We start from the raw sequence: 13,597 nt of genomic DNA on the forward strand, positions 1-13,597 counted from the left end.
AAAATAAACATGAATAGTTTTCAAATTATAATTTACCACTCCAGTTAAGATTCCTATGAAAGAGGACAAGAAATGTGTTGGGGTTTGGTCTCTGTATCTTACCCAGTTTCTCCTGGCAAAGGATAGGCACAGTGGTGTCGGGTCTGCTAAGACCGATGGCATTCTCAGCCTTCACTCTGAAGCGGTAAGTCTTTCCTTCCTCCAGGCCGGTCACATGACTCTCCGGGATGCTGACGGTCTTCCACTCATCCCATTCCTTTTCTCCCTCTTCCTGATACTCGACCAGGAAGCCTGTGATCTCACTTCCTCCATCGCGGTCAGGCCAGTTCCAGACCAACCACACCTCAGTTTTATCCACGTCAACATGGTGCAGGTCTTTGGGAGGACCAGGAGGGACTGGAAGGATGGAAAGCAAAAGACATTAAGGTTTTGTCAGAGAAGTATTCATCGACTTACCATAGTCACTAAGGAGGATGATTCTCAATATGTTTGGTTTTTGAGTAATAAATGGTTTGAGAAAGTTAGTCTATGGAAAACGCTGGCAGAAAAACTCCACTTTTGTGGAAATCTGAAAATACTTTTACCCAGTAATGTGTACTAAAATGTTGATTTTGTTCTGTTGTGGGACCCCATTTACAATGAAATGATAAATATAAGAGGTTTATCCTGTGAGTGATGAATTTGAGTATTTTTTTGTTTTCTGTTTCTAGTTGTTAAAACATTCTGAGATCTACTCTCAGTACAAGCACACTAAATTGGCTGTTTAAGTGTTTACTGTGCTGTTACTCACAGAGTGGGTTCATGGCCTTGATGGCCTTTGGTGTCTCAACATATTCGCTGCGGCCGTACTGGTTCTCAGCAGCGACTCTGAACACGTAGGACGTGCCCTCCATCAGGTGCTTCAGCATCATGCTGCGTTTCTTGGATGTGGAGCAGACGGGGACCCACTGAGTGGACGCTGTGTCTTTCTTCTCCACCACGAAGTTAGTAATGCGAACACCGCCATTGTCTTCTGGGTCTTTCCAGGACAGGTAGGCAGAGTCACTCCTCACGTCAGACACTCGCAGGTGCTGAATAGGACCAGGTTTGTCTGAGGAAAACACATGATGACTTTTCATGAGGAGCACATACAAGATAAAGTTTACAAAATGTTTTGAATCCATCACAGAGAAGACTGATTAATAGATAATCACACTGATGTTTTCAAAACTAAAATCTGTTTGTGCCATCCTTACCCAGGACCAACACGGTGCAGGTGACAGTCTTTGATCCAGCCGGGTTTTCCACAGTTAGTGTGTAGTCTCCACAGTCACCGCGGTTGCAGAACCTCATCTCCAGCTTGGTGCTGTCCTGTTTGGTCTCAATGTCGGCCCTGGTTGGTACCTCGGCATCGTTCTTCTTCCATATGACGGTGGGGAAGGGCATGCCCTTGATGGTGGCCATCAAAGTGATGTGGGTGCCAGCCATGGCCTTCACCTCCCGGGTCATTCCGGCATCCAGAATCAACTCTGGGGGCTCTGAGGGGGTGGCAGGGTGAAGAAGAGGAACACGAGAAACAATAAGAGGTTAAGTAGTGAGAATCTGTGTATGTTAATTCTGTAATGTTGCATTTTGTGTATATAGCACTTAGCGCACAAAACAATAACAATAACTTTTTGATGTAGTTGGCTGATGAATGTCACCCCTTGTACAGCTTTATTTTAGTAATGAGTGAGTGACTCACCAAGTCTGTCCTGCACTCTGATTGGTTCCTTCAGATTAGCTGGGTCGGACTCTCCGGCAGCGTTGACAGCCATAACTCTGAAGCGGTAGAGAGCACCTTCATCCAGGTTAATCACCTTGAACTTGGTCTCCTGGCAGGAGTCTGGAGTCTGGTTCACCTGAGGACAGCAGCAGGACAGGAAGTCAATATTATATTTAACTTAGAGCAGATTACAAAGGTGGTAGAAAGGTCATAGGGCTATTCACATCAACAGCACATATCCTTTGAGGAGCAGAAATGTGCGCAGGAAAATGTCAAGGAAATCCCTTTAGATTTTGATATTTCTTTTGTACAAGTGGAAAGTTGTCCAGTAAAAGTCAGAACTATAGGCAACCTTCTTTCAAAGTGACCCAGATGAAATATGGACGACCACCTTACCTTGATCCACTCCTCCTCTCCAGCCTTCTGATACTCAAGCAGGTATCCGAAGATCTTTCCTCTGCCGGTGTCAGTAGGCGGTTTCCAGGAAAGAGTCACTGACTCCTTAGTGTGGTCAATGGCCTGCAGGTTCACTGGAGGACCGGGTTTCACTGTAGCACAGGACAAGGAGGGATTAATGTACCGAGCTGATGGAGAAATTATGGTGAAGTAAAGAAGTGTTTTATGAGCTGAACCTACCGATGGGATCTTTGGCGAAGACGGGTTTTGATGGTGGGCTTGGGTCTCCAGCTCCAACCACATTCTCAGCTCTGACTCTGAACTCATACTCACAGCCCTTCAACAGATCCGTCACCATGTATTCCACCTTCGGGAAGATCCTATCTGTGTTGCAGCGAACCCACCTAGAAGCAGGAACATCTGTTAGCCACTGACAAACATGTCTTTATAATTAGACAACATTACTGTTCCACTTTTTTTACAGAGTTGGTAACCGCTGTCTTCTATGTAAGCTGAAAACAGCCGTGATTGATTGAGTTTGTTATCTCAAGACGGAGACTTTAGTCAATAAATCAATTTGTTGATTAATCATTGAAGTCATTCATCAAGCAAAAATGTCAAACATTCTCTGTTTTCATCTCCTCCAATGTTAAGATTCACTTTTTTTCTCTGCATTAATAATTTAATGTCTTTGGTTGTGGACTGGTGGTTGGACAACACAAAACATATGATGATTTCATCTTGGGCTATGGAGAAATATTATATACATTTTACACATTTTCTGACATTTCATAAATCAAACAATCAATTGATTGATCAAAAAAATTATCAACAGTTCAATTGGTATTAAAAATAATTGTTTATGGCAGCCCTTGATTGAAAACAACTTTCTGATGTGTTGTAGAACTTTTCTGAGTTAGTGTTTGTTCTTTTATAAACTAACAATCCTTTAGGCCATGCTGTGACCAGAACTTCACCCTCAAAACTACCTGTGTCTTTGTGTGTGTGTTTGTCTACCTGTGGGCCATGGTCTCCTTCCTCTCCACGATGTAGCCTGTGATTGGCTTTCCTCCATCTGCGGGTGGCTCCCAGCTGATGAGGGCGGAGTCGTGGTAAACTTCCTTAACTGTGGGTTGTTTGGGAGCATCGGGCACCTCTGTGATGGAAACAAACACAGTCACACTGATCAGACGCTGCAACTTTAAACTCAATACATACAGTAGATAATGAATATCTCTGAATGTTTCTTGATGTAGCTTTGTCAATGTGTTTGTCAGGACTTACTGAAGATGTCTCTGGCCTTGGTCTCGGAAGACAGCAGGGGGTCGCTGATGCCATAGATGTTCTGAGCCATGATCCTGATGATGTACTCACGGCCTTCAATCAGTTTAGGCACCTGAAGCAAAAAACAAGTGGAGGATGTCAATAATGAAGAGTTACTATCATGTTTATCGCTGACAGTGGTTGAAGAAGTACTAAGATCCTTTACTTCAGTAAAAGTACCAATACAGCAATGTAAAAATACTCCATTACAAGTAAAAGTCCTGCATGAAAAATCCTACTACAGTACAAGTACATAAGTATTATGAGCTTGATGTAGTTAAAGTATTGCAGTAAAAGTACATAAGTATTATGAGCTTGATGTAGTTAAAGTATTGCAGTAAAAGTACATAAGTATTATGAGCTTGATGTAGTTAAAGTATTGCAGTAAAAGTACATAAGTATTATGAGCTTGATGTAGTTAAAGTATTGCAGTAAAAGTAGTGGTTTGGTCCCTCTGACTGATATATTATTATATATGACATCATTAGATTATTAATAGTGAAGCATCAGTGTTAGAGCAGCATGTTACTGTTGTAGCTGCTGGAGGTGGAGCTAGTTTACACTACTTTATATACAGTTAGCTAGTTTAGTCCAGTGGTTCCCAACCTAGGGGTCGGGCCCCTCCAAAGGGTCATCAGATAAATCTGAGGGGTCGTGAGATGATTAATGGGAGAGGAAAGAAGAAAAAACAAAGTTCTGATACACAAATCTGTTTTCAGTTTTTGGACTTTTTCTCTAATCTTTGATTTTTGCTGAAATATTGGATCATTTGAACATTTATTGAAATGAAAGCATGTGAGAAGTTTAGAGGGAAAAATCACTATTTGGTGGAGCTGTTAACAACTCATAGACATGTGAAATGTGACCCCGACTACACACTGCTTTTTGTAAGACGTCAAAAGACAAAAAGGTTGGAAACCACTGGTTTCATCTTTAACAATGTGTTGTATTTTAAAAGCTTGTTATATTATCCATTGTGTCAAATCTTCATCTGAAAAGTAACTAAAGCTGTCAAATAAATGTAGTGGAGTAGAAAGTACAATATTTCCCTCTGAAATGTAGAAAGCAGCATCACATGGAAATACTCAAGTAAAGTACAAGTACCTCAAAATAGTACTAAAGTACAGTACTTGATTAAATGTACTTAGTTACTTTCCACCACTGATTGTTGAGGACCAAACCTCAATATTCTTTTCATATCATTCAAAATTTGTAAAAAAGTATTGTGAACTGTTAAGTACTGAAAGCTACTCTCGAATGTTGGGTCAGATTCATAACTTCTTTGTTTTACTCAATAAAAGGGTGTCGTAGGAGAACATTTTTGTCATTTTTTATAACAAGGTATCAAAAAAAGTATAGTTTTTGAAAACTCAGGTAGCGTATCTGCAATAGTATTGAGTAGTAGTGTAGTAGTATGGATACATAACCATAATCATGTTAAATCATTAAGAACAGAATCAGTCACTGTAGTCAATTTAGCCTTATTGTCTGTTCAAATGAGAATATGTCATTACACAAACATATACCACTGTCCATCAATGTTAAATACTTAGAATGAGCTCTGGAACATGAAATATGTGAATATTTACAGTTATTGAGTCCCTAGATTTTTTGGGGGGTTATTTCTAAATTATTATTTTCTGGATAGCTGGAATGAAAAAAATGTAATTAAAACTATTTTTTTTCTTTCCTCAATCCTTTTTCTTTATTTTTGTCCTGTAATTGCCAATCCATTCCTCATTATTTTGTCATTGATGTAATAAATGTATCTTGAATTGTTAGGGGCAGTCTATAGCCCATTGTCCCCTTGAGTCTTATGTTGTGAAGCCTGAGGAGTGTGAGTCTGCTCACCTTGCAGCAAACTTTTTTCCACTTTCTCTACTTTAAACTATCTGGTGTCACATCACTTGTGAATTTCCCTAAAAATTTTCTCTCTGAGCATTTCAGTGCTGAACTGCCCACCTTGCAGGTGGTCCTGGTGCAGGATGAGGTGACAGGCATCCACAAGTCTCTGTTGGTGTCTCTTTTTTCCACAACGTAGTTGGAGATGGCACAGCCTCCGTCGTCCAGAGGGGGGCTCCAGGAGATCACCATGTGGTTTCTGTAGACCTCGTTGAACACCACAGGACCCTGTGGAGGCTGAGGACGATCTGGCAGGAGGAATAATTCACACAGGTCATTCTCCACATCAGTTTTCTTATATTTGTTTTGCTATTTTTTGTCTTTTAAGGGCATAGGTTTGGTTTCAGAATTGGAGGGGCGCAATTAAGTAAAGTAATATAATATATATAATAGCAATTCACAAATTAGATTGACATTGGTTATTGTGCTTTCCATAATTAAGAGTAGTAACAATAAGAGCTGTGATATTTAGATAGATAATGTCGTATTTGCATCTCTACATGACTGTCCTTTACTGCCTTATCTTTGCCTGATGTTCAGTTATTTTTATGAGGATATTTACTACATAATACAAAGTAAAAGTACAGATTAAACAATATTAATTTTTATTTGACAAACATGTAGGCACGAGGGGCAAAAACAGTCATCTTTAAGTTGCTGTGAGCGCATGTTAAAGCTGAATTTTCAAGTGGAAATTATGCCCTCAGTTTAACACCAAATTAAAAAAAAAACGTTCTTCAGAGCAGATTTTAAACTCTGCGTGTGAATCCATTTGAGTTTCTGTGGTGACTCACCGACCACGGTGATGGTGCAGATTCCTGTGCGAGTGCCAGCGGCGTTCTCCACGCTGACGCTGTAGCGGCCGCTGTGTTCTCTCTTGGCCTTGCTGATGTTTAGGCTGAGGTGGCGGGCGGTGCTGTGGAGGCTGATCTCCTCGTCCGCCTTCAGCTCCTCGTCGTTCTTCGTCCAGGTGATAACCGGGGCGGGTTTGCCGCTGTAGGATCCTGACAGCGTGCAGGCGTCTCCCACCTTCACCATCATCTTTTCCCTGCAGTCCAGCTCCACAGTGGGTGGTTCTAGGGGGGCATGGCAAACAAATTCAAGAAGTTTTTTTTTGTATTCCCTGTTTTACTCATTTTTCACACATGGTATGTGATGTTTTAAAACTGAAAAGAGTTTGTTGTCTTGTTGTGTCACTCACCAAGCTCGTCTTTGCACTGGACGGGTTTGGTGATGAAGGACGGTTTGCCCTGTCCCACCTGGTTGACGGCAGAGACTCTGAACTCGTGACTTGAGCCTTCCTTCAACCCGCTCAGTGTGAACTTCCTGTCCATCAGCTTGTTGTCTGCACCCACACGTGTGAAGTTGTCCCGACCAATCATGCGGGACTCCAGGATGTACTCGGTGACCTCGGTGCCGCCGTCGTACTTGGGTGGCTTCCAGGCGACGGAGAGGGAGTCCTTGGTGACAGCAGTGACAATCAGGTCCTCTGGACGCTCCGGGACGGCTGGAAGAGACAAAAATAATGAGCTGTGTCACTTTTGTTTTTTTCCTTTACATCAGGTTGATTCGTTTTTTCAGGATCTTCTTGTGATCTAAACTCTAATTAAGACGAATTTCTCACGATACAGAAAAAAGTTTAACAATCAAATCTTGCTTCAGTTTCTGTTTTTGGTTACAGTCTGGCTTTGTGAATTAATATGAAAATGATGGAAAACAAATCAAATAAATGTTTTTACTAATTATAAGGGAAATAAATGTGACTGTATTCAGTTACTTGCTGCTTGGCCTAGAGAGTCTTTCAGCCAGAGCACAGCAGTTCAGTTCAACACTCAAAAATGTGAAATTTGTCTACAGGCAAGAATACAATCCCAACATATATGAGAAATAAAGTTTCCAATAATAAATGATGATTAATTGATATTTACTTGGGTTTAAATGGAAAAGTTGAAGGAAATTAATCGGAAAATCAACAAGTCTTTATAATGAAATAAAACAGAACTTTATCTTTATTTATCTCTATAGTTAATACCAAATTAGTGCATTTGACACTCCTAAAATTCAGGATGTATTAATAGAGGCAATGGTAGGACTTTTTAAAAACTCTGTCCAACTGCTAATTCTGCTTCTGAAGAAATCAACTAATTCTGACAAAAAAATAAAACACATCAAATCAGCTGCTTTGAAAGAACCCAAGACCTTGTAAGTTAAAATTTTGGACAATTTGATCTGATGCCTGACATTTTAAGACATTTCATGGATTGTTAAAAATGATATCTGAACTGCAGATAAGAAATATCTGCAATGCTTTATTTTACGGGTCCATAACCTCCGAAAAATTTACAACATACTTCCTGAAAATCACTCTGTAATCCAGTAATAATTATGGGGAAAATAGAGACAACTAACTTCAGAACTAGTACATTTAATTCAGAATGCATAGTCCAGAGTGAGAACACAGCAGTCCAGTTTAACAAGCAAAACTGTGACCATTTTTTCCCTATAAGAAGCAAAAACTTCTTGGGAATGGCGAGGAAATTATTCAGAAATGATGGACCTGTAAAATAAAGTGTTACTGAAATATCAAATATCTTTCACAGCTCTGTAAATGTCTGTTTCCTGAATGTACGACAGATGGAGACTTACAGATGGGGTCCTTGATCATCACCATCTTGTCTGTCTCGATGAAGGGTCCCATGCCGATGATGTTCTCTGCTGCGATCCTGAAGAAGTATCCCTTGCCGTCGATGAGGCCCTGCACCACAGCATTGTTCCTTGTCACTGTATAGGACACTGAGGTCCAGCCCATGCGGTCCGACTCCCTCTTCTCGATGATGTAGTTGGTTACGGCGGAGCCGCCGTCATCTTCGGGGGAGTACCAGGTAAGCTTGCAGGAGTCGGTGGTCAGGTTCTCGCCGGCGAAGGGGAGACCGACTGGTCCAGGGACATCTGGAGGAACAAGCAATGGACAGTCAGAAATAATGTTTTATTGTTTCACTGCTCATATTTTTAGAGGATCGTTGTGGTTACGTTGACTCACCCAGAACCTCCACGATGACGGCCTTCTTCCTCTCTCCGCCCTCGTTCTTGGCTCTCAGGGTGTAGATGCCCTGGTGCTGGCGTCTGCAGTTCTTGATGACCAGAGAGTTGGAAATGCCCGTTGTTTCCACCACGGCCTCCTTGGGTACATCGCCGTCGTCTCGGCACCAGGAGATCTCTGGGGCGGGCTTACCGGAAACGTAGGCAATGATGCGGATGGTGCCACCAGCGTGGATCACGATCCTCTCCTTCACCGAGGCATCCAGGTCCATCTCAGGAGGAACTGAAGGAGAAGGTGACAATTAAAAAAAATGTTCTTATCATTAGAAAGCACTTCCTGCAGTGCTGACAGATTAAATCAAATTCCTCACACTTCATTGGTGGATCAGAAGCTTACTTGTTCTGTCTTTGACCTCGATCAGCTCAGACACAAGTCCTGGCTCGCCGACGCCGGCGGCATTCACAGCTCGGACTCTGAAGCGGTACAGACCGCCTTCCTTCAGTTCAGCCACCACAAACTTAGTTCCTCTGATCTCTGTGTCCTTCGCCTGGAGAGTGAAGAGAGGAACATCAGGACAGCTTGAGCAAAACTGGATTTTAGTGGCCAACGCCAATATTTTAACCAATAGTCTTTTTTGCGTATCTTTCTCAGATACGCACTGAGCAGGACAGTGCTCCCTGATGGACAAACTGTGTAACTGTTTCTAAATGAGAAGTTTTGTTTTTATGTTTTTTTTGGAATCTCTCAAAGGAGAAAAAAAATCTGTTGTGTCAACAAACAAAGATTTTATTTACATATTGTGCTCATTAATGGCTGTTTCTGTGGATGGAGAAACAATTGACCAATCACAGCTTTGTAGGCGGGATTATAATGGAAACATCTTCTTGTGCCACAAAAATGGTCAAGCATGAATGAGATTGATGCAGGTTTGTCATAAATTGACTTACAGATGTTAATGTTAAACAACTGTGTCGACTGAAAACTCACCTGGTTGAATCATCAGGACAAAAGATGAACAACTGTGTTAGAAAATATCTGGTTCTTTGATAACAAGAATCGTGCAGATCATAAAATCAGCTTTCTCTTTAGCGTCTGCACGCCATCAGTGGCGCCCATCACCGAATTTTACACTCAGTGACTGGCTGTTTGTTCCTGAAGTGCACCTTGGGAGTCGTAGTTAACCTTTACCCCACAATCTTTACGTCCATAGCGTCAACCTATCAGAGAACCAGATATCTTCTGACAGTTGTTCATCTTTTGCTCTGATGTTTCAACCATGAGAGTTTCATGTTGATTCAAACTATAGAGGAGAAAGAATCAAACATGAACAAGATTTTTACTTGTGAAGCCAGCGGCGCCTGAAATATCTCCTCCCACTTCACAGCTCTACATCTAGACCTGATGACATCAGCCTCATCAGTTGTTTGTTGTTTACCTTCTCCCAGCTCTCGTCGCTCTCGGGCTCCTTCTCCTCCTCGTCGCTCAACAGGAGCTTCCTCTGAGCTTTCTTCTCCTCCTCCTCCTTGTTCACTTCCTTGAATTCCACAATGTAGCCGGTGACCTTTGACCCTCCGTCTATCACAGGAGGGATCCACTCCAGCTCCACTGTCGACTTTGTCCAGTCTGTCACCTTTGGAGTGGGTGGACCAGGAGGCGCTGCACACACACACACACACAAACACACACACAGGTAAATACATCAAGTATCATGACAATATAATGAAGACAATAAAATGTTTTGGCTGAACAGTGAATTGAAGCAGATCTGAGCCTCCAGACCACAGTTTATAGATAACACTGATGATGATGCTAATGCCAGTGTACAGTGGCTTTTTACAGCTTTTTCTCTGAAAACAGCTGCCTGCTGTGGCCCAAAACAACGCTATGAGAGCGCTGAGAGTGAACCAAAACAGTAAAGTTGCAGCCGGACAGATAAACAATGAGCTGAAACTCACTATAAAGCTCCGTAAAGCCGAGAGGAGCTGCAGAGTAGCTGATAATTCTCTGTAGGTTCATCACTACGAGTAACACATTACACACTGACAGATCAGACTGTGGAGTTACAGAAATATAGATTATAGACGCTTCAAGTAAAAAAAAGGTTACATTCAAGTAATTATTGTGCATCTGCCAGAGTTTCCTTATTTGTTTATTTACTTATTTATTTTTCTTTTTATTGCGTTGCATTTGTCCAGTGTTTGAGTTGTAGTGGGCGACAGGTGTCTCTGTCCATTCACTTAATTTATTTTGTTTTTGTTTTTTGTGCATATGTGTATCTATGTTCATACACATGTATATTCTTAAGGGGTATGTTTGCTAGCCTGCTAACAGTAGCATAAATTTTGTTATTGTTATGCGCACTCACCCCCCCAGTCACTGTCAACGTCACAGTGGTGGAGAGGGTGGACGATTTCAAATATCTGGAAGTTAACATCCACAAGGACATGACATGGGCTAGCCACACCACTCCTGTCCCTTCTTCTGCTGAGCCATAGAGAGCCTGCTGACGGGCTGCTTTACCAGCTGGTACAGCAGCTGCACCAGCATGGACCGCATGGATAATATATCCCTGTCCTCATATTTATATGCCTCATATATATTTATTTACTGTTTCTGTAATAGCGCATCCTAGTGAAAGAATTTCACACGAGTGTACTTGTACAACCGGCGTGACAATGAACATCTTGACTTTTGAATCTTGAGTTAAAATGATTGGCGACAAACTGAAAGCACATCTCAGTGTGTCTCTCTTACCGATGGGGTCTCTGCAGAGCACAGGGTCGGAGGGCGGGCTGGGCAGGCCACAGCCGGCGGCATTGACAGCGATGACTCTGAACTGGTACATGGCGCCCTCCAGCAGGCCGCTGACGTCCCAGTAGTTGCCCAGCGGCAGCGCTCGGATCGGGTCTCGGTTCACGCGGATCCAGCGTTTGCTGGTAGTCTCCTTCTTCTCAATGATGTAGCCGGTGACGGAGGAGCCGCCGTCGTACTTGGGCTCCTCCCAGTTGACAGTCATGGACTCCAGACAGACGTCCGTCACTGTGGGCTTCTCACACTGACCCGGGACAGCTGCATGGGGAAAGGACATCGATCATCAATACATCAGCTATAGGAGGCAGGAAGTATTGATCTCTGAAGGCTTTTGGTTGTTGAACTGCACTCAGCCTCGGTTTAATGTACTATACTGATAATTATATTAATTAATATTAATAATATTTACAATTATCAGTAAATTTGAACTATAAAAAGATAAACATCACATGCTACTTCCTGAAATGACAACACTTTGTTAATCAAGATAAATTAAATAAAAGTACGTTTTTAAGTAAGTTTTTAAAGAATCCTGTTTTCTGATTGGCTGGATTACTGGAAGTAATGATGGGAAAAAAAATCTCTTGGAAGTGGATACTTTCAGCTGTTACACACTACATCGCCACCTACTGGTCAGAAGAGCAAAGTGATGACAAACATAATGGTGACACAAAGATTAGAAAGAGCTCACTGACCCAAAACATGAAGAGACTTTACTTATGTTTTGAGTATTTGTCAATCTCAGTCGTACGGTTATAAAGAAATAATGTATTTTTCAGTTAACCGCATGCTCCTTCTTTCATTATAAGGATTATATACTGTAGTATTGATAAAGTGTTGGTACAAACAAAAACTTTGAACATTTTTTTGTGAACTGCAAAGCTACTTAAGGATGAAACTGACAGTTCAGGAGGTTTCCACACAGACTGATCTGAACTCACTGAAGAGGTTTCTGGCCTTCTCCGGCTCGCTGACCAGAGGCGGCCCGACTCCAAACTTGTTCTGGGCCATGATTCTGAACTCATACTCGTGGTTCTCCGTCAGCCGGGTCACCACGTAGGAGCATTCTTTGGGGTCATTGGAGACGTGGACCCAAGACTTCCTGTTTTCTTCACGCTTCTCAATAACATAGTTGGTGATCTTGGAGCCGCCATTGTCTGTGGGCGGGTCCCAGGCCAGGCCGATCCTCTCTGCAAACACCTCTGTGAATTTGACTGGTCCGATGGGTGGGCCAGGAGGTCCTGCAGGAGGCAACAGTGAAAATGTTCACACAGCATTAATGTAGGATCTTCAACCACTGACTTATTATCAAACCAGTCATTATTTAATTCTCTGGTGACTGACCAATTAGTGCTAAAATGACATTTTCTTTACATTTGTCTCGTTATAACTTAAGGTTTGTGTCTCTCACCCAGCACGGTGAGCTTGATGTCCTTGGTGACTGTGCCCAGGCTGTTGCTGGCTGTCAGACTATAGAGGGCGTTGTCATGCCTGCTGGCGTCCTGGATCAGCAGTGTGCACTTGTCCTGTGTCACCAGTTTGTTCATGTGCTGGTCGTAGTGGACGGCAGCCTTCTCCTCAGGTTTGGCCAGGCTGGCCTTCTGCCAGGTGAGCGTGGGGAATGGACAGCCGCCCACCTTTGCCACAATGCTGACATCACAGCCCTCCTCGCCCTCCATGGCCTCACGCAGCTCGATGGTGGGAGCACCTACAGGAAGAGATGAGACGCTTTATGAAAACATCAATGAGAAACTAATCAGCAGCACACATCTAAATGTTCAAAATTCTTTCTGAGGCTCAAAGTTATCTATATGCTATAGAAACATTTATATCAAAAGACAATATCTCTCAAAATAAATGGCTGAAGTCACCTGTCACATGTAACGTTTGGTCAGTTACATGATAAATTGAGTGACAGAAAACAAATTGGCAACTATTTCAATAATCGAATAATTTCAGCCAAAAATGCCAATATTCTTAGGTTCCATCTTCTCAAATGTGAGGATTTGCAGCTTTTCTTTGTCATGTACAACAATAAATTGATATATCTAGTATATACTTTTGACTATTTGCAAATTGAGGACATCACTTTGGGAGAAGTTCCTTTCTTTCACTATTTTCTTCCATTTTCTAGACTAATTATGAATGACAATAATCGTTAGTTGCAGTGGGACTCACAAGTCTGATCCTTGATGACCATTGGTCCAACAGTGGCGGAGGGACGGCTGGGTCCGGCAGCGTTCACAGCTTTCACTCTGAACTCGTACTCTCCTCCCTGCAGATCAAAGACAACACAGTCAGTGATGAGTCCGGTTTAAACTTCACTTCAACGTCTTTATAGCAAACTTATTCATCATGAGCAGTCAAACTCCTGTTGTTAT

At 42.2% G+C, this 13,597-nt stretch overlaps 1 protein-coding gene and 1 long non-coding RNA gene across 2 annotated transcripts in view; one reads left to right on the plus strand and one right to left on the minus strand.

Moving 5' to 3' along the window:
• LOC121907520 (titin-like) overlaps nt 1-13,597 on the minus strand; it is a 254,288-nt gene that overhangs the window by 65,412 nt on the left and 175,279 nt on the right. Inside the window, exons 164-182 of the mRNA XM_042427130.1 lie at nt 13,395-13,491; nt 12,628-12,924; nt 12,158-12,457; nt 11,160-11,474; nt 9,841-10,061; nt 8,802-8,952; nt 8,406-8,687; nt 8,012-8,314; nt 6,567-6,872; nt 6,160-6,441; nt 5,426-5,613; nt 3,425-3,536; nt 3,158-3,296; nt 2,381-2,544; nt 2,141-2,292; nt 1,724-1,880; nt 1,236-1,517; nt 791-1,090; nt 103-396 (exon numbers count right to left, since the gene is read on the minus strand). Coding sequence (XP_042283064.1) covers nt 103-396; nt 791-1,090; nt 1,236-1,517; nt 1,724-1,880; nt 2,141-2,292; nt 2,381-2,544; nt 3,158-3,296; nt 3,425-3,536; nt 5,426-5,613; nt 6,160-6,441; nt 6,567-6,872; nt 8,012-8,314; nt 8,406-8,687; nt 8,802-8,952; nt 9,841-10,061; nt 11,160-11,474; nt 12,158-12,457; nt 12,628-12,924; nt 13,395-13,491 — 4,342 coding nt within the window. The remainder of the gene's footprint in view (nt 1-102; nt 397-790; nt 1,091-1,235; nt 1,518-1,723; nt 1,881-2,140; nt 2,293-2,380; nt 2,545-3,157; nt 3,297-3,424; nt 3,537-5,425; nt 5,614-6,159; nt 6,442-6,566; nt 6,873-8,011; nt 8,315-8,405; nt 8,688-8,801; nt 8,953-9,840; nt 10,062-11,159; nt 11,475-12,157; nt 12,458-12,627; nt 12,925-13,394; nt 13,492-13,597) is intronic.
• On the plus strand, nt 3,506-8,084 carry LOC121907524. The gene is made up of 3 exons (XR_006098899.1): nt 3,506-3,612; nt 5,505-5,638; nt 8,000-8,084. It is a non-coding gene; the product is annotated as an uncharacterized LOC121907524 (long non-coding RNA).

Source organism: Thunnus maccoyii, chromosome 11 (genome assembly GCF_910596095.1).
Source record: "Thunnus maccoyii chromosome 11, fThuMac1.1, whole genome shotgun sequence".
In the NCBI taxonomy this organism is placed as follows: domain Eukaryota; kingdom Metazoa; phylum Chordata; class Actinopteri; order Scombriformes; family Scombridae; genus Thunnus; species Thunnus maccoyii.